This window comes from Anarhichas minor, unplaced genomic scaffold, assembly GCF_050575085.1.
Source record: "Anarhichas minor isolate MPS153535 unplaced genomic scaffold, ASM5057508v1 ptg000011l, whole genome shotgun sequence".
Classification (NCBI taxonomy): Eukaryota; Metazoa; Chordata; class Actinopteri; order Perciformes; family Anarhichadidae; genus Anarhichas; species Anarhichas minor.
In genome coordinates this window covers 5,271,633-5,297,860 of record NW_027466457.1, presented here as the reverse complement: position 1 = coordinate 5,297,860, position 26,228 = coordinate 5,271,633, and the positions used below count along the sequence as shown (strand labels likewise).

Below are 26,228 nucleotides of genomic sequence, written 5' to 3'. Positions count from 1 at the left end.
GTTGTTCAAATAGAGAACTGAGACAAAAGGCCCATCCATCACTACCTACCCACTTAGTTAATGTGTCCTTGCTCTGACTACACCCATCTTCAAACTTGGCATTCATTTTGATCTCAACTACACGCCTGTTAAGTTTTGTGATTGCACCTTGCACGGTTGTGACGCTATTGTGTGGACAAAATCTGTCCACATACAGAGACATAAACACCCGGCAAAGTACTCAAAACCATATTCGTATATCTGTGATAGTTCCTGCTACAGTACATGTCTCCAGGACCACATTTTACCTTGATTACACACGCACACACACTCACAAGTTGCGAACAACACCAGCCAAATACTGTCAAACTATTAAAACACAACATCATAGAACATATCAATATAATAGTAAAAATATGTTGTTGTTGTGTTCTTCACTTTGGGTATTAGCTGAAGGTCTATGCAGACTTTGTAAATGTTAAAGAAAGGTGAGGTATTATTATTTGACATATGGGAGACATTCTGCTCCTCTAAAGATGTGTTAGGAATTAATCACCTAACATATCTTTAGCACACACAAGTACCACCCTTTATTTAGCAGTGTCAGATCAGCACACACACAGCTAATGGCAGAATTGGACACTTACATTACCTCACCTCATTGTCTCACAAGACAATTTAAGCGAAACACAAGTCTGCACAGCTGTGGTGCCTTTAGGACCATTTTTAGCTTTTACAATGGTGATGCAAATGCTCTAGACAGTAGGAATAACAGTATGACTGTATGCTGGCCTCCACACAGCCACATATCGTATTTTTACAGATGCTCATGTGCACTCTTAAATTCCTCAGAGGCTCCATCCCGTCACCCCTCCATTTTTCAACCTTCATCTTACTGGCTGTCAGCCCAAGGACAGCTACTAGCATATGTGACAGTGTTTGTGATCGGAGCGGAATTCATTCCAGTCAAGGGTAAAGGCTAAGTATATCCCGGCTCCGACGGAAAATATCTTTGGTGTTTTGTCACTGTAAGTCAATGGCATAACTTAGCGGAGACACTACATGAAAAACGTCCACAATACCCTTTTCATAACTGTGCCAGAGGACAAGGTCAAGTCGGTTGCATTTACAAATGAAATCCAATATTGTGCCTGAAGAAATTCTTTCTATGCTGCAGCTTTAGAGCAGAGGTTATAGTTATTTACATATTTGCTTCAATGTTAATATATGTAGGTGAAACGAAAGGAGAGGCAAAATGTACGAATGTGTTGTATTCTTTTACATAACAGCATTGTCTGACAGTAATAAACTGTGTATTCCCAATCCTATTTTAGAAATGTTCTACCTGAGAATGGAATAAAAACTACAGTGACTTGAAAGTATGGTGTATGATTTTACTTCTGCCAAAAAGAGTGGCAGCGTTTGTTACATTATGTACTCTTTTATTTATTAATTTATTATAACAAATTCCAGTCAGTTCTTAATCCCTAACATCATGCATTAAACATTTTCTTCCTGCCCTCCATACCAGACATGGCCTCCACGTTCTTACGCCAGTCACCCACCTCCATGGTCAGCTCCTGGTATCAAAACAAACAGACAGACCATTACGTTTTTTGCAGTTCATTTTTTTCTCTCTCTAAGATTTTGTATATCTCTGTGTTTGTTTGAGTAGCTGTACCTTCTCTTGTTTGATGTCCTCTTTCTTTACAGACTTGAGGTTTCCCCTTAAGTCCATGGAGCCCTTGGTTTTGGATCCAAACAGAGCTTTCAGCATCTCATCTGCTGACACTCTCACCTTCCTCAGAGCTGGCTTCTTGAACTTCCCTCCGAGGTCCATAATCTTTAGATTCAAATCGTTGATCTAGAGATGGTGAAAAGCTTAGCTGGTGACTATTTGATAATAAAGAACTCTTTCTCTTGATGTACTTCTATTTCAGTGATGGTGGATGACATACTTCTCTGTGGTTCTTGAAGACTTTGGCCTCACAGTCGTACCGCTCCTCATCCACCTTATCAATCTTTTCAAAAATCTCCTTACAGATTTTCTAAAATCAACAGCAAACAAATAACCACACTGTATTTAAGTACACAAATGAGACACATGATTATTGTTTTTACATAATCAATGTTGTACAGTTAATCTCAGGGTCATAACCCCTCTCACCTGCAGGTTATCCGTGTCTAAACCAATGAGCTGCAGCGGTGGAAGCTTCTCTCCCAGGTAGCGGACCTTCTCTTCCTCTCTTGCAGTCTTCTCTGCCTCCAGATCTTCTGTTGCACGAGTGAGCAAGAGGATCTGGATGAGTCAAAGTCAACATGGAGAGAAGCACGTGACATTTTGGTGTACAACCAGTGCTTCTAACTTTCCTTTTGGTTGTTACATGACAAAAATGGTGTCTCGTATTAATAGATTGTTGTTAAGTCAACACATGTGTAATTTACCTTCAGTGATAGCCTGCGGGAGGCTGAAATCTTGGATTTAGGCTGAAAATAATAATAAAGATGACATGTTACACTTGATCATTTAGCTATGATGCAATGTAAATATAAGTTTTGTCAGATACATTGTAAATTCCTTACCTGCGATAGTTAAAATGGGTTCCTAGTTTGGTACAATTACTGGTACCTCTTTTTGATATAGCAACTCAAACCTTTATGAGATTGACAATGTGACTTTGACTTACTATATATCATGGCATACTAGACAGCAGCTTCTTATAATGCCCAGTATTTAGCATTGAAAATAGTTATCTTTTTCTGTCTAATTGCATTCTGCCACTATTTAATCATATCTCCAAGCCTTTCTTTGTAATACTGATCTTTATAACGAGGGGAATTGCATGAGTCTGTGTCAGTATGATACAGTACATATCATTATAGTTAACATGATCATTTACAATTCAACTTTTGTTTTTAAACTATATATCCTATCTCATCGCTATATAACCAATTTGCTTTGTAATATTGTTTTCTTCCAGGGAAGCTGTTAAGCTGAGTGAAAAGATTCAGTCATTCAAACAAGTTAGCACAGTGGAACTATTATTCATGAACATATTGTCAGTTCAAATGAGTATTTCTACCTTTGCAACACATTTCTTTGGGGCCAAGGGGCCTGGTGAGTCCTGAGGAGAAAGGAATAAAGACAAGGAATTTAAACCACATTAAACATCAAATTGTAACTAGTTTCCCCCATTATTGAGGTTAGAAAGAATAGTAAGACACGCAGTCTGTAACTTACATCACTGTGATGGCCATGTGGAATTTGTTGGACCAGAGAAAGCAGAGACACACAAGCAAACAAGAGACAATGTTATTATTCTGAGACAAACCTGCTCCATCATAGGCCAATAAACACTCTTGAAAAATAAACTTTTTAAACTGTGTGATGACAGAACTTACTCATTCAACATTGTCAAAAAAAATGAGGAGGCTGGTAGATTTGAAAGAGACAACAACAAAAACAGTCCAGTGAAAAACAGAAAACGATACCCTCAGTATCAGAACGTGCATCAAAGTGAAGTGTATGAAATCAGAATGGTTTTTGACAGCAGTTGGTGCAGACGTTGGATTTGTGCACCAAAGATCCTCTCTAAGAAGATGCATCACTCCACAAACCTCTCGCTCTTTGTGTATCAGGTTATCCAGTCATGACAACATCTGTGGTACTTTGAAGTATGGACGTAGTGAGCCATCTTCTCTTTTTATAACTTCTCGAATATCTGGATTTGTGACACCGCCCACCTCTCTGTCACAAATGATTGGCCAGTCATCGGGATTAACGAGAAATCTCCGTTTGTTAACTCAACAACTACATACTGACTGACAAGATGATCACCTCTGTTGGAAAGGATGATGAGTCTGAAACTAAAGTATTTGCCTACTGGTCATCAGATCCTGGAGTGTGTCATCTGAGACCAATAACATAAAATAGGCTACTTATTAGTCTAATATAATTAACATTGTACAACACATGTAACATATTTGTGAAGGCATATTTCATGGGAAAGACCAGAAGAACATACATTATTTTCCTGTATGTTTGTGTTGCTCCACAGAAGAGGTCACGTCGCCATATCCAATAACCTTTTGGTGCTATGTCGATCATCCTCACAATGTGGTGCACCCACTCAGTCACTATTAGACACATGGTGGCAGATTTTGTGTCATCCATCCTGTAGATGTTGAGATATTTTATAAGATGAATGAGAAGGTTTATGCTGGTGTTCTATTTTGTGAATATGTTTTTAGAACACCTGTATGCTTATTGATTGGTGTTATGTCCTTCTCAAGTGTCAAAGATTGTAGACTATCATAAATAAATAAAACATGAACCTGAATAAACAATATTAACATATGTGTGTATCTGACATCCAGTGGGCTGAAATTCCGGCCAAGAAGAGCAAGAGACAACAAGTGACGGCTGTGAAGAGCACTGTTTCAGTTTGGTCTACATGAATTATTACTAGGACAAGTGCACCAGCTCTGTGTAGTATGACCAGTGCAATGAGTTCAACAACAACATCAAAGGTTCAACCAGTAGCATTCACTCATTCTTCACACCTGTGTATTGTTTTTCAGGGTCACAGACAGATTGGGGTCCCAGCATGCACTAAGGGAAGGCTTGCTATGCCCCATTTCCCCTGATTTATGCATGTCTTTGGACTGTGGGAACAAACACAAACAAGACAGCTGAGATTCAAACCAAGGACATTACTTTGATGTGAGGTGAAAGTGCTAGACCCAAAACCAATATTTCTCTTATTTTTAACGCCAGGATGGTTACAAGTTGATGTGAGACTACCAGGAAAGCATGTTATGAAAGCCTTGCCTGTCATCACTTTCAAAGATGGACACATTTTGTACCCTTTTCTCTTCTCTCTCTCTTGGGTTTGCATTGATACAGAATAAATTCACGTGGTCATAGCATGTGCGTGTTTTGTGGCATGATTAAAAATAGTTTATGATGCAGAAAGAACACATTGGTTCCATATTCATTGTATCTTTTCTTTATTTGTTTTATGGCACATATCGGTTACCATCCTTTAAAGGTTGGAAATTGTTGACCTGGATGGTGTCACCTTCTTCTGTCATGCTTCATTTCTGTGGGAGTGATGATATGGTTTGTGGGCGTACATGAACAAAAGCATGTTGTGTTTTAAATAGAGGCAGGTTCAGTTTAGTCCTCTACCGCACAAGACAGCATGCAACACATATATATCCTGAGTCTTCCACTTAGCACTTATTTTATTCATACTAGTTTGCTGCACTTATTGTATTCGTATTAGTCTGTTGCACTTATTGTATTTGTTTGTTTCTGCACTGTTTGCTCTGGTTTATGCTCTTAGATGCTTGTTTAAAAAAGGAGATGCACTTATGACTTCTGGTGACTAGTAGTTCTCTTGAATACCGATGTTGAATACACTTATTGTAAGTTGCTTTGGATAAAAACGTCTGCTAAATGACTGTAATGAAATGTAATGTAATATATAAACTATATCTATTTTTGGATAAACAACTCTCTCGTCATCCTCCTGTCCTTCTGTAATAATTTGTAATATTGTAATTAACAAGGGGCTAGGAAAATTGTAACCTTTAAAATGGGTCCAGATAAAAAGAGCTCATACATGTATAACCTAATCTTGAGTGATGACTCCCTCCTCATAGTTCCAGGGATGGCACAGACATTTTTCTTTATACATAGGCTACAGACCAAAAATACCAACCTATGGTCTGACTTCCCCCTCTGGATAGAGGTGACAAGCTGTATGCTTTGTGTTTTGATTTAGACAAATCCACCAGGCACACGGCTCAGCATTGGAGTATTTAATTGAGGATAGGCCTCAGCCAGCACCTCTGCAGAAAGCACTGAAACAGTATACCAAGTGTAACTTCTTGACAATAAGAAAAATGTATAAAATCCACAGGCCTCTCCATTTCTGTTACAGTGCGAATAAATAAATGATTTAAAAAAAAACGAAAATTACAAAAAAGCTAAACAATAACATCGCTGATCAATAAATCTACACATTACATAATATTTATTAAAAAAAGTACTTGCTTCACCAAGAAGAGGTTATCATTACCCGTGCACAAGACAAAGCTGCCTTATTTGTAATTTAAATACTGTATTTTAGTGAGTCGATAGCTATACTATCTATCCACTCTAAGTCCGTATTATATTCATACGTATATATCTTTGATATATTTTCAGTGAGATTCATTGTTAAAAGGTTTATTTTGGGGTTTTTTCTGACCGGAGGAACATAGGTGCAGCGTTTCAAATGGAAGCACACATTTACGAAGCGACCTGAAGCTAGCATGCACGTGAACACTCATTCATCATGAGCTGTATCCTTATCAAGCTAGCCGTTAGCTTCACGCGCTAACCAGTGCTATGTGTTGGTTATGAATCGAGAAGTCGGTCGTAACGTCACTTGTATAACCCTATCTATTTAGTCGTAATACTAGTTAATGAATGTTTCTCATTTGAACGAGACTATCCGTCCTGGTGTTCTGTGAACTAACGTTAACGTCTCATGTTATGGGAGATACACGGAGGTCAGACAGAGGGCTGTCAACAGTAATGTCCGAGAAACGATCGCGCTGCCGCTTTGACAGCTGCGTGTTGATATTACAGCACTGGTGAGGATACTACTGTTTGTACTGGGAGTAACGTTAACAGTATAGTATTGTTGTTACGTATTGGTGTTTGGCTGTGCAGTATGATTGTAAAAACATGGTCGATCAGGTGGAGCTAAGGAGATTGACTGCAATGCAGTTGACCTAACGCTAAATGGCTTTTCTTGCTAGCCTTGCTTTGCTAACATAATTTAGCTAACCAGCTAACGTCAACTGTCAGTTGCTGTCGCGTTCATGAACGGTAGTTCAATACATGCCTATACACGAAGTGGATACACTATTTTAGAGTGGAGCTAGACGTGTTAAATGATAGTTTAGTGGACGGAAGCTAGCTCATTAGCTAATAAGTAAATTGATGGAGTGGGCTCTCCACACTGTCAACAACATACGCTCACGTTACGTTACTTGAGTGGCTCACTCTTCAGTCATCACTGCTGTTAGTGAGAGCAGTGTTGATTAACGCAGGTGATCAGTTGAAAAGCCATGTATACATGTTTTATTGTTGTCATATGACTTGTTCACAGATCAACTTAAAAGTGAATCATGCCTGGGAAACTGAAGGCCAAAATTGTGGCTGGGCGCCACTTGCCTGTGATGGACAGAGCCAGTGACCTGACTGATGCTTTCGTAGAGGTGAGTGAACCTTGAAGAGCAATACTTTTAATGAAACCAAACTATTCACGTCTGTAACATCATATATTTAACATAGTTTCAGTATGGTTGTTGCATAAGGATCACACAAAATAGTAAATGTGGCATTTTAAAAGATGTGTCTCGTGCATTTTTTTCCCCAGGTTAAGTTTGGAAACACAACTTTCAAAACCGACGTCTGTCACAAATCCCTCAATCCGCAATGGAATTCAGAATGGTTCAAATTTGAGGTAAAAGGCCAGCGAGCTTCTCTTTACACCTGGCGGGCGGTGGTCGTATTATTTGAATGCATCACACGATGTGGATGAACTAAATGTCGGCATTCCTAACCTCTCTTACTCTCCTCTTGCTGTGTAGGTTGACGATGAGGACTTGCAGGATGAGCCATTGCAGGTCACAGTTTTGGACCACGATACTTACAGTGCTAACGATGCCATAGGGAAAGTTTACATTGACATTGACCCGCTGCTGTGCAGTGAGGCTGCCTCTGTCATCTCTGGCTGGTTTCCCATCTATGATACAATCCACGGTACAAGAATAAACTAATCTGACCATAATAAATGCACTTTTCCCCTTATGTCCTTTCCCCTTGTTACAATGTATTTCTCTCCATTATTTGTTCTTAGGTATCCGCGGCGAGATCAATGTCCTTGTCAAAGTGGAGCTTTTCAACGATTTGAACCGCTTCAGACAGTCCTCCTGCGGGGTCAAGTTCTTCTGCAGTATGTCTGACTGGACTTTTGGTTCACAATTGTTTTACAGTTTACAGAAACGGCATATGACACAATCTGTGTGCATGAAATACAGATTGACATTATATATTGCAGTCACCTACAAAAGCAATGCAGGGAAGATGTCAAATCTTTTCACTCTTTGTGGTGTTTGGTAGCCACATCCATTCCAAGGTGCTACAGGGCGGCGGTGGTGCACGGGTTTGTGGAGGAGCTTGTGGTGAATGAAGATCCAGAGTACCAGTGGATCGACCGCATAAGAACTCCCCGTGCCTCCAATGAGGCCCGGCAGAGGCTCATCTCTCTTATGTCCGGTAAGATAATGTACTGTGATCCTCTGTTGGTGTGGAGGCAGAATAGATTGGTCCTCTCTGTTCTACCCCTCTCTTCTTAATGTGGCTCTGTGTTACCCCCTATTTAGGAGAGCTGCAGAGGAAAATAGGGCTAAAGGTATTGGAGATGGGCGGGAATGCAGTGGTGGGCTACTTACAGTGTTTTGACCTGGAGGGAGAGTCGGGTCTGGTGGTCCGGGCCATAGGTACTGCCTGCACACTGGACAAACTCAGCTCTGGGAGCGCCCCCAACACCAACACACACATGCACCCGAACACAGCCCCCACTTCCAATGCCTGCAATTCCCCTTCCAAGGATGGAAAGGAGTGAGTATGAACCAACAACACGAGCATGGACCCTGCCTCTTTTTAACGTGCAAGATTCACTGCAAATCTAGTTTGTGAGAATGTGGAAATATGATCGGTGTGTGCATGACGGGGAGAGTGTGAGTGTGAGTGTGAGTGTGCATTGTACTGAATGTTAGTCTGTGTATAGTCTAGCTCTAACTCCTGTGTGTGTGTCTCAGAATCTTTGGTTCCCTTTCTGTAGTTTGTGTCTATTGGGTCGCGTGTCATTGCATCATGAAACAGCACACGACATATCCTGAGACACACACATGTACAGTACACACACACAGCCATCCTCAAACCCCCTCCTCCCTTTGTCTGCTCTCTTAGACCGCTCTTGCATGGCTTTCCGCTCTACCTCTGCATGTTCTAGTGCTGCGTCTTTTAGTGAGTATCCAGCCCACGTGTGCTGCTCAGCCTTTAACAGTGTGCTCCTTTACTTTGTTCTTTGGTCCTCATCCTGACTATTGAGTGGTTAAATTGTGATTTTTATCCAATTACTGTAAGCATATCTACAGTTGAGTGCATGTGTGCCTCTTTTTTTTTTTTTTTTGCATTTAGACAGTTTATCTGTGCGCCAGTGTGTGAAATTGTGTGTATCGGGGATTTACATATGTTAGTTATTCTGCAAGGGATCCACCTACTCCACATCGTTCAGTCGATGGTTATTGTTTCATCTGTAGTGGGGACTTTAAACACAAACAATGTCTCTACAGGTTAGATTACCCGCGTGTCTTTTTTCCTGTGGTGTTTGCATCCCTTTTGTGCATGTTTGTGTGATACTGAGATTTTTAGCTGAGCGATGCATTGGCTCTCAGCTAAAACTCTTGAGTTTCCTGCTGCTTTCACATGGCGTTAAATGCAATCACAGGGGCTTAGAGAGGGAGTAAAAACAAACTTCTTTTCCCCTTGTGTCTCCTTTTGCACTCTATTGCAATGTTGTGGTGTTGGTTCTTGTGTGAGTGTCTTTCTCCCTCTTCTGGCTCTCTCGCTACATTTGGATTGGGACGTTTGTCACTGCTTGTGTCCAAATCGGTCCTCTTGTCTTCCTCCCTCTGCGTGCTGATTGGCCCAGGTCTCCCCTTGCCCACGGATGCCGCTCCACCCACAACAGCCCAGTGCATTCGGCCTGCAGCTCCCAGAGACTGTCCCAGAACTTCTCTGTCTCTGTTCCCACACTCGTCTTCACTGGTATGCAGACGCATAGAATAGATACAAGAAGTTAGAAATAGAGAAGTAGACAGTGATGTTTATATGAGGGAGACTGAGGCATCGAGACAAAGACGACCAGGCAGACCCACATACCTTTTGTCAGTGAAAGACCAAGCATTGATGATAGACTCATAATCCCTCCACCTGTACTGTTTTTTTTCCAACGATAGAGGGTTGGCAGTCAGATTCCCAGTTGCATCCTTCTGCGAGGGCCCGATATATCTCGACAGTCACCTCACCGTTGCTTCACTCTACTGGGACACATGCTTCAGCTCGTCATCCTCTGTTGACCTCCTTGTGTTTTGCCATGTTGCTTTCTTTAGTTTAATGTGTTTGTGTGTGCTTTTAATTTGTGTTAATCTCTTTTTTTTTTTTTTTGCTTTCCATGCTTGCTTTTTTTGTTTTCCAGCCATCCGTAGCACCTCAAACACACCTCACCCAATGCAAAACAAATAACACATTAAAATAGACACCTTTCAACTTATTGGCAACGCTGACCCACTCCCATATACACACACACACACACACACACACACACACAGAGTGGTGACTGATGTGGGTGGGTGTGTGTTCGTGTGTGTGTGTGTCATGTTCTCCTGGCAGGCCGGTATTTGGTGAGGACCTGACCTCGTCCTCCGGCCCGCCAACCCCTTTCAGAGCCCTTCCCACCACCTCCTCCTCTCCTCCCCCCTTCTCTCCCTCCAAGCCATGCAGCCGCCAGTCCTCATCATCAGACACAGACCTCAGTTTGACGCCCAAGACGGGTAAGAACACTTGCCCCCCCCCCCCCCCCCCCCTCCCCCCTCACCCATTCCTATCCCTCCCCTCTCCCTCACCTCACTGTGGTGCTACTCTGGTGGTGGTTTTATTAAATTTCTGTTTATTTATTTATTCTTTAAACATTTTTTTTAAGATTGAGTTGAGCATTACTTTATTGTAAACAGTGTTGCCCCCCCCCCCCCTGTTGTTGTGGTCTTTAATAGAAGCACTGTGTCTCATGAGGGGCTGTTGTTAATCTGAGGTCACTTTAGCCCAACTCTGCCCCAGGGACATTTTGAGCACATTTGAACATTTAGCCTAAAGAAGCTTCCTACCAGATCCGCTCACCTGACTCCTCAGGAGAGGACCAGCAGTCCCCCCAAGCCGACCTCACTTGTCCTTGTTCCCACTCCTCCTCCCTTTTCTCATATTTCCTCCTCTCCTATCAGTGTATCATATTCTCTCCCTCTCCTCCCTCTTTTTGCTCCCAACATTCTTCTTTTCCTTCTCTCACCTGTTTATGTGAACTTGCCTATCCTCATCCTTTAGCGTACCACTTCCTTTCTGTAGCTTGGTTCCAGACCTCTGAATTGCCTCCCACATCTCCATTTGTTCTGCACTGAAATGGGTCTAGTGTTGTGCCCACTGATGATACTTTCAGACAGTTGGAGGAACAGTAAACCAGTCAGAACTTTGTAGGCGTTATCTTCTTGCACAGATTGCTAGCCAGATCCATGAACAATGGTAACAAAGCCTTAAAGAAGCAATGACTCTCAACTCTAAAACATTCCTCCTTTGTCCTGAAAAACCATTGAGTTTGCTGCTCTTAACCGCCTCGACCACGGCGTACGTGGCTCGCTCCAGAGTGATTAGATTAACGAGTGGTTAGAGCAAAAATGAAACACCAACATCAACCAGCAAACGGCTAACATGAACACAGTATCGCGCTCAATAAATGAAGTGAAACAAAATGGCAATTGGGTCTGATTATCAGGCTAATCTCTCTCTGTGCTCCTGTCCACTTTCTCCCTGTCACATCCTCCTCCTCCTCCTCATTTGTTGTGCTTCTGACCTCTCTCCTCATTGCTCTGCCTGTCCATTCTCAACATATCTTTGTTTCTCTGTGAACCCTTCATCTGTTTTTCCCCCCCCGCTGGATAGTGGAGCCAGTGAGACGCAGGCCGGGGATCTTCCTCTGCCCCAGCTCCCCCACCCTCTCCACAGACACTCTGTCCCTTGCTGGTTCTGGCTCAGTGGGCTGTGGTCACAGCTCTGCTCCCAGAGCCACCACCCCGCCCCCTCCCTCCACCGCCCACTCAGACTCTGTCTTGCTGAGAAAGAGCGTGTCCTTCACCGAGGACCTGCTGCTGGCAGCCTCCGGTATAGTAGGACTGCTGTGTGTCATCACGTGACAGAACTTTACAACAGCGTAGTGTTGGCACCTCTCCTGTATATTGGGTCACCAGCAGGACTGTTCAGATTGACTTGACTGGTGTTAACTGGAACAAATAACTCAGCATGCATGGTGCAACTGCCCACAAGCTACACCACTGACTGATAGTCCTGAGTCCCATTCAGGATTTTCCCACCATGTGGTTAGGTGTGTTAATCAGGCGTACCCAAACTACAAGGTCCAGTATTCATGCCTGAATGAGAGAAAATCTTCTGAGTAGGGCAGTCTTATTATGAGGAAGAAGCAGGTTTAGTGACTGTTCTCGATCTAATGTTTCTGTGTGCAATTCCAGCTGCTGCTTCCACTTGGTTTGTCATAATAACATTAATACTGCAACGTAATGATCAACGTGTTGACGACAGATTGACCGGCTCTTTAGTCCATTGTGTGTTGAAAGTGCCGAAACTGAAGCCGGACTCTCCTCTGTGATCAGGAATGGGCAGTGGGGGCAGTGTCGGGAAGGAGGCGGGGCCTCTGAAGACCCTGCTGAGACAGCAGACGCAGACGGCTCTAGAGCAGAGGGTACAATGACTCAACGCTCACACGTGTATACACCGACTCACTCTATATGCAGACATTTGAGACTGACATGCACGGCAAAACACGAGTTCAAGTGCTCCGTTTCAATGAATTTCGCGTACACATACGTTGTGTTTATGTTCAGGCTGTGTCTTGATTAACTACAAGCGGCATCACAAGCCAAGGCAGCTAGCTATGCGTGGCATTTTATGCCAGTTAATGCTTTGACAACCAGTTTGCGCTGCGTATCGGCCTCAGATGTCTGCACGTAGGACAAACAGTCACTTGCACACTGTGTGTCGCTCACTAATTTTCCCACGGCTACATTCTCTGTGAAATATCACTAATTTGCACTTCAGTGTTTAATGGGGAGTGGGTCTCTGAAAGAGCAAGTAATGTTCCCTTTCTCTGTCCTCTTGACCATTTGTGCTACTCAGGGAGCGACCTCCTCTGGGTTATTGTTAGACGCCAGGGTATGTCCCATCAGTGTGACTCTCTCTCTCTCTCTCTCTCTCTGTCTCCACCTTTCCCCAAAACACCCTGACCAGCTGAGGGCCACCACCAAGTCCGAATCATCTCCTAACCCCGTCCCTCCTCTAGTTGTATGTAGATCTAAGAGGAGCAGGCTGGGCTGAGCAAAATGGTGTGTTTGCTCGGCACCTACCGCGCTCTAAAAGATTCACAGACATGTTTGGCGGAGGGCTGGAGGCTAGGAGCTGTGATCCCTTCAAGTTTGAAGGGGTTTGTGACTGTGTGTGTGTGTGTGTGTGTGTGTGTGTGTGTGTGTGCGCGCCTTCTGGATGCTCCTGTCAAGCACCTCCCTCCTTTCTGACTTTCTCTCTCTCCCGAGTCTGATTTTGGTTTCCCTGTGTCCACGACGGGAATGAGCACGCTCACCTCATCACCTCATTCTTGCCTCCTTGCTCGGAGTGGGAGGAGCTGTCAGTCAAATTAGTAGTCGTCTTCCTTGCTGGAGTGCTTGAGAAGAAATAAACCTATTGGTAGTTTATTTCCCATGAAAAGCCATTCATCACATACACCTGCATGGTTGGAAATCCTAACGTCCCTCAGATTTGTGTGAAGTGGTCATCACTTCAGTCTAGGATGAGGACTAAGACGCTAACGGATGGATTTGCATTCACATTATTTGAGGACAAGATGTCACGTCGGAGGACAGAACAGCATGTATAACAGAGTCCTGATCCTGAGCCAGGACCTTGTGTGTGTTCTTCACTTTTAACTTCAAACCTAATTAATGCATTTATATAGATTTGTAAGGATTGAATTAATCACTAAATCAGTGATACAAAATAGGCAGGCTTTATTGAAAATACAGTTTCTCAATCACTTCCAGATCTATTTAAAATGCTCTAAAGTGTAGGCTTGAAAGGAGTGAGTGGGGACTCCTCTGGGGTATTGCATGGGGGGGAGGGACACCATAACACCTAATCTTTGCTGCATGTTGGCACTTTTCCTGATATAACATTAACAATATTATCACTCAAGTCTACACTCATCAGTTAAAGATACCGTACATAGAAAACAGGTGTCTTTAATCAAACATTTTGAAAAATATAAACTAATAAAATGTTACATCCATGGAGCACTCATCACATATGATCAAACACACACAGATACAGTCCGGAGTGTGTGTTCCCTTGCTGTAAATGACTCAGCCTTTTTCTGTCTGCAGGAGTTCCCCTTCTTCACTCTGGCGTCTTTTCCACCTGGGTTTCTGGTTCATGTCGGCGGAGTGGTCAGCGCTCGCTCTGTCAAACTACTGGACCGCATTCACAACCCCGGTGAGTGCAGCACACACGCTAACACACGATGTCCTAATGTAGCTCGTCCACTGTCCCGTGGAACGACATGATTGAGCTCCTCCAGCGACCTCCAGCGTCGTGTGAGTGCTGTTTAGTCAATGCTGCCCGTTATCCTCTTGTGTTGACCAGCTATCCCACGAATGGTCCGAGTCCCAATGTTTGATTGTTTGGAGAAATGATCAGTCATGTACTTAAGTCTTAATGCAGGTGAAAGCTGTTCCTGCTCATAGGCTGCAGCTTTGTAGCGTTTTCAAGGAAGTAAAGTTAGCATAGGCTATCATCAGATGTGTCAAAACGTGTCATGGATAGGGGCAACTTTCACCTTGTGGTTTGACTCACTGGCTTTGTGTAATATAGAGCCTGTACAGGTCATGTGATGGCTGTGTGTGTGTGTGTGTGCTTTGGTCGCTGTGGTGCTGCCCCCTGGAGGTTAGGTGCAATAGTTGTGCATGGCTCCAATCTGCTGCCTGCTGCTTCTGTTGTCTGGTGTTGTTGGCTGCAGGTGGCGCTGTGGTGTTTTATATACGCTCCTGAGTTTGTCGAAAGGCTTCTTATCTCTGTGTCGAAATTCTTATATTTTCTTGTATGAAGCAGACTTTTTTTTTTATGAGATTTATATTGAGGACAATAAGACATTTGCTGAGTCCACTTTACCGCCTCAGTAATGTTCCCCGTAATGCTCTTTGATCTCTTTGATTTGAAGGATGTCTGAGAGTTTAGGTAGAGGGGAGAGCTGGGTTAGGATGAACAGGGTTCTTTTCAGGGTTAGACAGGGAATGAGCTACCCAAAAAAGATTTTATTGATGATCTACATAAAGGAATAAGCAAGCCAATGCGATTTATAACTTGGAAACCATTCTGAAAAGAGCCCTGTTCACTGTCGCAATGCCTCGACTCCATCAACGACAGAGCAACATTAAAGGCACCTTGTGGAGTTTCTGACCATGAGTCATCATTTTAAAACATCAGCTTTTATGAGTAAAGTTTGTCAGACCTCAAAGATACTCAACATGCATTGGGTGAGAAACAAAACGTTTGTTTACAAGAACACTCTACAGGGCACCTTTTTAAATTAGAAAGACTACTGGAGTTCTACTGCTACGGTATGCTCCTTTTTGTATTAGATGTAGTATATCTTCTCCTTAAATCTTAGCTTTGACTCCTCTCTATTCTCCTCTTTTCCCTGTCAGTCTTCTTCTTGTGAGAGTGTATGTGTGTGTGTAGGCCTGAGTATAGTTTGTCTTTGCATAGTGTTTGTGAAGTGCTGTCTGTCTTTGCATAGTAACAGTGGAGTGCTGCGCTTGTTTGTTAGACTGTCTCTTCTTCTTCTTCTCTCTTTTCTGTACTAACGGTGTGTGTTCTGGCCCAGCCTTGGGTAACACACGCTCATACAAACTGCTAGACTGGAATAGTCTAGTCACTGCAGGTATTTCCTCCCCTTTTTACTGCTCTCACCCACGGGAGTCATGGCCGCTCACTGAAGTTCAGCGTGCACCCAACACTGACATTTAACCACGTCCACAAACAAATCCAACATGGCCTGGATACTGAGTTCAGTGAGCTGCCATTCTCCTCCCTCTAATCTGTGTGCTGAGCTGAGTTGAGCATGCGCTGTCTCCTCCCCACACCCCATCCAGCCTGGCCTGGCTCCCCCCCCCCCCCCCCCCCCCCCCCTTACCTAGCTCCTCCCGCTGACAGTAGAGCTTCCTTGACATTGTCCCAGTGCTGTTCTAATGCTTCTTGAATCAAACCTGTCTAGACCAGAGAAGGTTTAGGAGGTTTACTCTGTGACAAGGAGCCACTGACCGGGCATGTGCATCCCTGACTCACTGGGCTGTATTCATACTGAGAGAGAGAGAGAGGAGGAGGAGGGATGGATGGATGCATGGAAGACAGGTTGATTTGATGGGTGGCAGTTGAGGAAAAAAATAAAATAAAATATGGATTTGGGATGGAAGGAAAGATATGAGCTCGGGGAATGGAGGAAATATGGTGTCACTTAAAATTGAATCTAGATTTTATGGACTCTGGTGAATGAATATGGCCCTTCTCTGCCCATGAGCGTGCACATGGTCATGAGCGTGCACGTTGGTGAGCCTGTGCCTGTGTGACATGCTGGCTCTGGTTTAAAGGAACCCACCTGGTGGGCCTGTAGCCTGGCCATCAGTCATTGTTCTTCATCTCTTCAGTTGATGTTGATCTCCCATTCTTTCCCCCTCATTCAGTCATCTCCCCCATCTCACCCGGAAGATGAGCTTCTTATTTTTGGGGGGGGGGCTCTGTCCGCATGTGGCCCTCTCAGGGAGTCATTGGGTGCGGCTCAATACTCTAATGTAGCTTCCTTCATGTGTTGTTTGTTCAGAGATCCAGAAATGAGTGAGATTAATCTCACACCTGGCAACAATTAGGCTCTCATGAATAATGTTAATAAAACAGAGGTGGTATTGGAGCAAAGCCTCATTATTAGACTATTGAAACACACCCATGGTTTAGCCTAAATATGATGAAGGCTCAATACCTTTTGAAGTAAAACCTTTGTCACCAGGGTAGGAAACACTTGGAACACATCAGGCACAGGGTATCCTAAGGACACACCTGTGTCCTGAAGGAGACGTCGACGAGAGAGACGATATGTTTTTGGATAACGTTCATTTCAGGAATGCCAGTGAGAACACGCACAAGTAACCGAACCATTGACTTTGCCTTCATCATCATCCTCTCCTTTCATTATTGTCACCTTGTTTCACAAACTGATGGTTGGTTTTGGCTTGCTTTGATCCACCATTTAAATCATGTACCAGAAAATACAAAGTGAACTGTTGTGACGTCTGTTTATTTTCTGCTAAATCAAAGCAATCAGTTTAGATACAGACTTGTCTCTCATTTCCTGTTGGAATGTTTGTAATTGTCTTTTTTTAGTTGGGTTTAGCGTTACCTCATCGTTAGACTTCAGTGTTCAGTGAGGTTTTGATAGATCATTCAGAATGTTGTGTTTTGCAGATGAGCCGGAGACTCGCGACGCCTGGTGGGAGGAGATTCGCCAGGAGATCAAATCTCACGCCAAAGCTCTTGGTTGCCATGCTGTTGTGGGCTACAGCGAGAGCACTAGCATCTGGTATGTAGTAGTAGCACACATGGGGAAAGCATTTCTCTTTTCATCTCTTTTATGCCTAATGTTTCTCATTTGTCTTAAACACACATAGTTTCATGCCCTGTTCTCATCCTCTTCCCTTTCTTTCTCTCTTGTTCTGTCCACCTCCCTTCAACACAGCGAGGAGGTGTGTATCCTGTCAGCAGCGGGCACAGCGGCCATCTTGAATCCTCGGTATATGCGTGAAGGCTGCCTCGACATCGGAATTGCCGACCACAGGTTGTCATGATTCAAAGACTGAGCTAACTGATTGTGAATCCTCGTATGGTAACAGTGTGTATATATACAGCACAGCTTGAATTGACCCATGGAGGCTGATACCAGATGGTGTGTGTGTGTGTGTGTGTGTGTGTGTGTGTTGTTCTCCAGGTTTGAGGAGCCGTCTCCCCCGAGCTGTGGCTTCTGCCACATCCCGTATGATGAGCTCAACATGCCCTTTCCCGCCCAGCTCACCTACTGTTACATCTGCAGGCGACAGAAGGTCTCAAATATAATTTAACTGAATCACAGACTCCTACATGAGTAGTGAAAGTATAAATGAATTCTAGTAATTGTTGTGTTTTTCTTTAAAGGTTCCCGATGTGCTGTTCACAACAATCGACCTGCCACCAGAAGCGGCTGTTACGGGAAAGGGCTGCCTGATCCAGGCCAGGTACAACACCTCACAGTTAATGAAGGCCTCCTCCTGGAGGAGCCTCACAGCTAAGATATTGAACAAAGTGAGTAAATACCAGTGTTTGCTGTCTTCTAGACTGTGCCGTCTGAAAAAGAAGGCTCAGGGCGAAGTGAACGCGACGGCCATCTCCAACCTGCTGCCTTTCATGGAGTACGAGCTGCACACTCAGCTGATGAACAAGCTGAAGCTGCGGAGCATGAACTCTTTGTTCGGCTTACACATACAGATCAGTGTTGGAGAGAACATGCTTCTGGGTCTGGCTGTAGGTTGACATGTTAGGTTAACGGCTTTATCAGCAGCACAAGTGTTTGCTGCAACTCCTTTAAAATATATGTGCGTGTGCGTGTGTGTTCAGTCTGCTACAGGAGTGTACCTGACAGCCCTGCCTGCACCAGGGGGCATCCAGATTGCGGGGAAGAATCCCGGTGACCTCAGCAATGAGCACCACATCCTCACCATCCAGAAAAGGATCAATGACACCATAGCCAAGAACAAAGAGCTGTATCAAATAAACCCTCCGGTGAGACACGCAGCACATGCATGGACAGTAATCAATCCGAGGAAGGACTAGCTTTGTGACTAGGTCTGCAAATTCTCCCCTAGTAGGCCAGGTTTCCACTGCTAATTATGTTTCTGCACTCTTTCATTCAACACTCCGGAAGCCAGGGTGTCATGTGGGTGTTAGCCTACAGCCCATACTGTAAATAGAACACTTTGGGAACCTGTTTCAACCTCGTTTGTTAAGATGTGTTGGGAACTTAGCATGTGCCCTGATAAATCTTGGGAATATTAATAATTTACCTGCATTTTAGGTCAATTGAATGTGTTTTTAGGGCTAATATCAGCAGTTTATGGCCATTAAATACTGTGACTGTCACATACAGTGTCACACATAAGGTTTTATTTTGCACATTAATTGCAGTCAATCTTTGACACAAACCGATACATTTCATGCTGAACTGTTTCCTTTATTTTGGGATTAATTCTCTCTTTTCTAGTGTTAAAATCATGTCCGTAATCACACATTATAAGTAGTCTGTTCTTTGTGAATCATGAAAAACTTACCCCTCTTGTCTTTCTCTGGTCATTAAAGAAATTATTTGCCCTGGACCCTGAGGTATTCTGCGGCATAAACATGGTACTGAGCACGGCAACTTTTAGCTGTGAGACACAGCAAAGCATGACAAATATTTCACTATATTAATCTCAATACTACACCACTTTTACTGTAACTGTATGACCATTCTAAACTGGGGACGTTTGGGAACAGATAGATGTGTAACCCACTCCGGTGTCACCTCTCGAGGGCGGCCCACTGTAGACTCATTTTATCTGTGTTGATGTGCTTTTATTGTGACCATCTACCCCATTCACACTCTCACCTGTGTATGTGTTTTAAAGTGTGTGTGTGTGTGTGTGTGTGTGTGTTTCTGCCACTCCTTACTCTTTCAGATCCATATTCAAATTAACATCAGGTGTGTGTGTCTGTCTGTGTGTGTAATGGTGAATCTTATTTGGGTACTCGAGTGAGTGCGAGCATGTGGTGTGTTATTAACATAGACTTTCTACTACCTGTACAGTCTGGGCACGAGTGAGATGCAGATGTGCAGCTGCTGTGGTGTTCTGGTGTTCACTTTGACGTCCCGTCCGCTCAGGTTTTGTGTCTCCCCCCCCCCCTTTGCTTGCAGGAGCTGACGGAGGAAGTGGTGGGTTCTCCGATTCCTGAGCCGAGGCAACGCTCCAGACTTTTCCGCTCCCACTCAGAAAGCTCAGATGAAGTGTCCGAACTGGACCTCTCCCATGGCAAGAAGGATGCCTTTGTCCTGGAGGTGTGTTTCTATAAAAACAACTAAAGACATTCATACGCAGCGGTTTCCATGGACAAGTAGTCTGTTCTTTGTGAACACATTTGCTGTCATTTCCGTAGATCGACGACACTGATGCTGTGGAGGACATCCACTCCCTCCTCACCGATGCCCCGACCCCCGCAGGTGTGCGCCGTCTACACACTCCACAGTGCATCATTCTGCACTGCACATGCTAAGTTAGCTATCTCCCAGTTGGGTTGAGGCGCTAACAAACGTCGCTATGCTTCATCACCTCTCTTGCCTTTTCCACTTTCATATCTTCAGGTTTCTACAGCTGCAACACTGAGATCATGCCTGGGATTCACAACTGGACTTCAGGTGTTCAGGTAACTCTACATGATATAGTGTCGCTTTCTGTACACATTACAGCAAATCTTCACCTAACAAAAATTTCTCATACATGTAGATTATGCCATTGTGTACATGTAATATTTTTCAATCTGTAGAGTCGCCTACAATTTGCACTTAATTATAACAAACTGCCATTAGTGCAGAGTACAAATTTAGGAATTTAGGAAATGAAGCCCCTTGTGTGTATTTTTGGTAAGTTTAAGCTATGTGTTTGTGTTACAGATGTTTACATCTGTGAGGGTCTTTAGGTTGAGTAATGCCAATCTTACTAACCAAGGCTTGAACAAGATCTTCACTGACCTATGTGAGAATCTTCTAAAGGTAAGAAGCCGTATGTGGTGCCATGTTTATCCGTTGTAATGGGCATGTTATACACTGTTTATAATGAAACTTGTTACAAGTCAATTCATTGTGTTTGTTTCAGAGTTTCTACTTCAAGTTGCGCTCTATGATCCCCTGCTGTCTGTGTCAGCTCAACTTCACTGTAGCAGTGCCAGAGGAAGAACTCATACAGGTGGGAGGTTTCAGGACATCTCTGATTAGGGAAATTGCAAACAAAACAGAATTGATAAGTCAATTTTAATCGTTTCTTATATCTACTGTACCTCTGTCTATCTGCCTCCCATTCAGGTCGCAGTGACAGCGGTAGCCATGACATTTGACAAAGACCAGACTCAGGAGAAGACTGCGGACAAGCCCCCCACCAAAGGTCTGTCTGGTTAAAGAGATTATCTTTTTGTTTTTTCTGCTCACCCAAAGTCCGACAGTCTTTAATACCTTCACCAACACTTGTTAGTCTTGTTTTAGAAGCTTACTTTAAAGGGTCAGTTCACCCTAAAATCAAAAATACACACTTTTCCTCTCATGTCGGGAAAAGGAAACTGCTCACAAAAAGGTCTGTAGGTTATCTGAAGTAACCAGCTCATGATTTCTGGGAAGAGACATTTCTGTTGAGTTTTTCAAATGTATTTATTTGGCGCTTTGTGCACCACAAGCCGAGTGACATATAGTCCCATTATATGTGAGAAACGTCACTTCTGTTGTGTTTGAAATCAGATTAAAGCACCTGAGTGATTACATGCGCTTCGTTTCAGGAGGCAGCGAGACCGAAGAGCAGCTGCAGTTTTCCATGGAGTTATGTGCAGACTCGTCATCCGCCAACTGTCAGCCAACACCCAAAATCCCAGGTAGTCTCAAACAATTGTTTTTTAATTGCCCCCCCCTGCTTCATTAACAGGCATTGCCCATCTCCTCCACTAACAACTTTAGGTACAGTCTCTTTACTCACCCCAGCTGCAAAACTCTGCCAAAATCAGCTGGTGATGGTTCGTTCACCAGGTAAACAAACCGTGATGTGTCATAGCCCAGTGTGTTCTCCTTTGGTCTGAACTTAAATGACCGTGTGTGGTTAAGCTCCTAAAACCGCATGGCTTACTTTTCGTTCACATGAAAAGAACACAGAGCAAGGAGCTTGCTCCATCTCTAGCAAGTACTGATTAGGTGGAGAACTATGATCGCAGGTGACAGCTAAGTAACGCATGCGTTGTAAGCCTTGTGGCAAGAGCAAGGGATTGATCCTGAACCCTTTCCACTCCCTGCCAAGTGCAACGGTAGACTTTGATGTTTGTGTGTGTGACAGGTTTCCCAGAGAGTACGAACGTCTCATCCAGAGGTGAGCTCCCTTTCCCTCGACCATCTCTCCCTGCTACCAAAACCACCACACTGTTTTTTTACCTTTTCATCCTTTCGTCTCGGACAGAGTTATCCTGCACCACTCCCGAACCTCATCAACTTTTGTTCTTTTCTGTTCGTTTTTTGTGTCCTGTTTTTACTTTTCTCTCTCTTGTTGTCGTCGTTGCGTTTGTGTATGTTTGGGTGTGGGCTTTTTTGTGTGTGTGTGTGTGTGTGTGTGTGTGTGTGTGTTCTCTCCAGCTGCCTTCGTTGATTACGGTTCCTTTGCAGACAGATGCAGCACCTGGCTAGAGCTGCTTAGGCTGAAAGCTCACACCATGAGACGGGGATCAGTTAAGACAAGTAGGAGGACACAGTCTCTAGCACACTCTGGTGATCATACCCACAAATACCGTTTCACAAGCAATCCCACCCCCCCCCCCCACACACACACACACACACACACACACACATGCAAATGTTCGCATACATACACTCGCACACCCCTCCATGCATGCCGCTGGGGGGCGGAGCGTTGTAAATCAAGCACCAGCTTTTTAGCTAGAGTGTGAACGTTGAAGCCCCGCCCCTCAGAGGGATCCCCAATCAGAAGCTTGGCTTTTAAATGTCTGCAGCCGCGGCCACAACGATGACAACTTAATAGTCTTTTTAAAAATCTTTTTACTTGTACCTGTTTAGATGTGTAAGGGTTGGATGGGTTGGAGATATTTGATGATTAGTATAAGAATTCCTTTGATTTTTCTCTAGTGAATGTGCTGAAGCTGAGAAGACATCCCATGATTTGTAGATAAACTGTTCACATACAAATTTGAACACTGTGGTAGAGATCAAGGTGGGGCAGGCGGGTGGGTAGGTGGGGCAATGATGTTTTTGCAAGATCACCTGGTATGATTTTTAGTCCGGTACACAGTAAGTAAACTACGATCTAATGTGTGGCTCTGAAGGTTCCTGGTTTGATCCATTTTAAGCCCCATCAGGTCAATTTGCAGTAAGATGACGGAGCATCTTTCACACTCTAGCTCGTGTACATGTGCCCAGCTCAGCTCACAGCTGCCTCTGTCCGTCTCCATTTCTCTCAAGCCTCTTTCACAAATTGAAACGGATATAAATACTCTCTCATGTACTTCACTGTACTGCAAAATCCTGTACTCACACTTGTACACATACACAGCTGTGCCCAGGTCTGTCTGTCTGTCTGCAGACACTGTTTAACTGTCTTGTCCGTTTGCTTCAACTGCATGCCACGCATGGCAACGCACGCTTTCCAAGTGATTGTTTTGGCACCACACATCCACACAGACAACTGACATACTTGCAGATAAGTACACACATGTCACTCCTGCTGTGAAAATGCTGACAGGGTTGCCTTTTTGCACGTACATTCCACATTCACATTTCTTTCTGCTTTAGAGTTCATATCTGCTTTTATTTTTCCCCTATTTTTGAATGTTTTTTTTTTGGTATCTCCATTCTCTTTCGTCTTCCCTCCTTCCCTCCTCTTGTTTTTCTTTTCGCGTCTCTTTTGGACCTCTACATGTTCTCTCTGAACCTGCAGTCTCATCTTTGGAGCGCTGCAGTCCGCTGCCTGAGGGACGCTCGCGCTCGCTGCGGTCCAACCGCTCTTTCAGGGGAAGTTCCGTCACTGTGGTGAAGATGACGCCGCTCTCCTTCCTCCCCGGGACACGCATCATTAAATACCTCGGGATCATCAACATGTTCTTTATCAGGGAGACAACATCGTTACGGGAGGTACGTCTGCAGAAACGGGCTACGCGTACACAGGCCCCATGATATTGTACAAAGTGTCTACATTGTATGTGTTTTTCTTCTGCAGGAAGGGGGTGTCAGTGGCTTCCTCCATACGTTCATAGCAGAGGTGTTTTCGATGGTTCGAGCCCATGTAGCAGCCCTGGGTGGCAATGCAGTGGTGTCTTACAGCATGAAAGAGTGTATGTTAATGGAAAATCCAAACAAGAACCAGGTAATCTCACACACACAGAAGTATTTACCTCTAAGTCCATTTATACGTGAAAGCACAATGAACCATTGTCTGCATCCTCGGACTTCAGTTATTAGCGGTGTTGTGGTTTATTCTTCCTGTCTTTTCTTCTTCTCCTCAAGGCTCAGTGTCTCATTAATGTGAGTGGTGATGCCGTCATCTGTGTCAGGGAAACGGACCCGGAGCCCGCTCCCTCAACGACAAATATCGGACAGACCTGCGCTAGTGCCACAGATGAGCCGACATGACAGTGAAACACAGAGCCTCACTTTGTCTGCAGGACACACAATCTGAGTGAACACGCTTTCTGAGTCTAGCCGTCCAAATACGAGTCGTTTACGCCTGCCCTAAAACTCTGTAATAGACCCACAGGTTTGAACGCAGGCAATAAAGAACAATTACTCTCACACACTCAGAAATATGCAGTCTGGATTAATATGGTAGTGCATTTTTTTTTTTTTTGTGTTTTTAAAGAGAATATTTGTGCAGAAGATACTGATGTTGCTCTTTGGGAATTAGATAATCTGGGTATTTCAAAAACAACAGCCAAAGGACCCTCTGTATACGTATTACATCCGTCCATAATGGGGCCACCGACAGCTACAGTATGTTGGCCATTCCTTTGTGTGTGGGCACAAGTGCGGCAGCTCTACAGCTCACAGGAGGAGTCATTGAAGGGCCATGCCAAAAGGGATATTGCATGACATCAGATCATTTTAAAGTGGCCACATAATGACTAACAAACCTGGTGCTCTTCCTTAAAATAGAAAAGCCTCACTCGAGTGGAAATGTTGAATCAAAACAACCCAGAGAACCCCGTGAGGCCATTTAGTTATAATTATCTATTTGTTAATTGGTGTCCACTTTTAATGTCTAAATTACATTTTATGTTGATTTTTTGCCGATGGATAATCTTCCTACTTACTGTCACAGTATTGCTCACAGGCAGTATCCTACAGGTGGTCAAATGTCTGCAGAAAGTGTCAAATAATGATCTCATCCATACTGATAATGAAAACAAAAAAAGGCAAGGGTTACTGGCACATGCATGTATTTTTGTAGGGCACGAATATTCCATAACTGTTTATTCCAGTAATTATTTTTATTAATTCAACTATTAGAGTTTTGTAATGCTTTATCTTAAAATGCTCAGATTAAAAGGCATGTATGCCTTTTTATTAACTTATACAGGAGTGAGAGTGCAAATGGTGAGGGGTATATTGGGTAAAATGTGTCCCTGTGGGGTCTAGCACCAGGGTGGTTTCATAGGATAAAGTATTAGAGATGGTTTTGACTGAATTAAACCGTGGGATCAGTTCCGCTTCTTGCTGTCTGTTAGATTTGGCATACCTTTGTCAAGCTTCATCACTGTTGCTTGTGCACTCATGTTGTGTATGATAATCCTGCTACTCATCTCTACATTTCTGACATTTATGTCCAGTGATGGAAAAAAAAGCATCTAATGGTGTAAGTGCCACCTGAAAATAAACTGTGTAAATGTTCTCTAAAGTCAGATTTTAGTATTTTTGTAGCATAACATGTATGAAACATACAGCTGTGCAATGATGACTCACTGTGTCAGAGAACACATGGTACTCTAATGTGTTTGTCTGATCAGTTTTCAATACCTGTGTCTAAAACTTGAACGTACATACTTTAGATGCTTTTGCTTTCTGATTAGCAGCATGCAGACCCACTTTTTATTGCCATGAATCTGTATGCTAGCCTGGTAAGTCTTGCACAATAAACTCAGTCAAACCAAGATGCATCTCTTTGACCATCATCTGTGATGAGACTTTAAGACTTTTAATCTTTTTTTAATTCGGGAATAAAGTAGAAATGTATATGATGCAGTGGTTCCAAGTTTAGATGTTGTCAGCTGTCTGAGAACCACTGGAATCTCAATTAACACAATACATCCGACAGTAGGACTGCAACAAAAACGAGGCAACGAAAAACCATCATGTCAAGACTGAACTTGTTTCATCCGATGCCACGTGAATGCCGCATACCGGTCAAATACCTGCAGCGACACCTGCAGG

General features: G+C 43.6%; 2 protein-coding genes across 10 annotated transcripts; one reads left to right on the top strand and one right to left on the bottom strand.

Annotated features, from left to right (window-relative positions):
- Positions 1-1,472: 1,472 nt before the first annotated feature.
- tnni1c (troponin I, skeletal, slow c) lies at positions 1,473-3,320 on the bottom strand. The gene is made up of 7 exons (XM_076089752.1): positions 3,312-3,320; positions 3,063-3,104; positions 2,425-2,466; positions 2,147-2,278; positions 1,938-2,027; positions 1,661-1,843; positions 1,473-1,559 (listed from the first exon to the last, which is right to left on the bottom strand). Exons 1-7 carry the CDS (start codon positions 3,318-3,320, stop codon positions 1,473-1,475), a joined length of 585 nt encoding a protein of 194 aa, XP_075945867.1.
- A 3,000-nt stretch (positions 3,321-6,320) lies between these two features.
- Positions 6,321-25,948, top strand: c2cd5 (C2 calcium dependent domain containing 5). 9 transcript variants are annotated; one of them, XM_076089015.1, is made up of 30 exons: positions 6,326-6,624; positions 7,146-7,254; positions 7,416-7,502; positions 7,630-7,801; positions 7,899-7,994; positions 8,162-8,317; positions 8,425-8,662; positions 10,499-10,659; positions 11,816-12,034; positions 12,541-12,629; positions 14,320-14,428; positions 17,450-17,564; positions 17,721-17,819; positions 17,970-18,081; positions 18,173-18,252; positions 18,352-18,538; positions 18,632-18,796; positions 19,370-19,414; positions 19,965-20,105; positions 20,204-20,267; positions 20,409-20,470; positions 20,718-20,816; positions 20,920-21,009; positions 21,126-21,204; positions 21,590-21,682; positions 22,135-22,167; positions 22,458-22,559; positions 23,743-23,936; positions 24,022-24,168; positions 24,309-25,948. In XM_076089015.1, the coding sequence occupies exons 2-30, from the start codon at positions 7,165-7,167 to the stop codon at positions 24,432-24,434; spliced, it is 3,450 nt and encodes a 1,149-aa protein (XP_075945130.1). In that variant the 5' UTR covers positions 6,326-6,624; positions 7,146-7,164; the 3' UTR covers positions 24,435-25,948. The 9 variants fall into 9 exon arrangements, 8 of the variants coding, with proteins under 8 accessions (XP_075945130.1, XP_075945132.1, XP_075945129.1 ...); XM_076089017.1 differs by having other exon boundaries at positions 6,327-6,624; positions 22,458-22,529; XM_076089014.1 differs by having other exon boundaries at positions 6,327-6,624; positions 22,428-22,529.
- Positions 25,949-26,228: the final 280 nt, after the last annotated feature.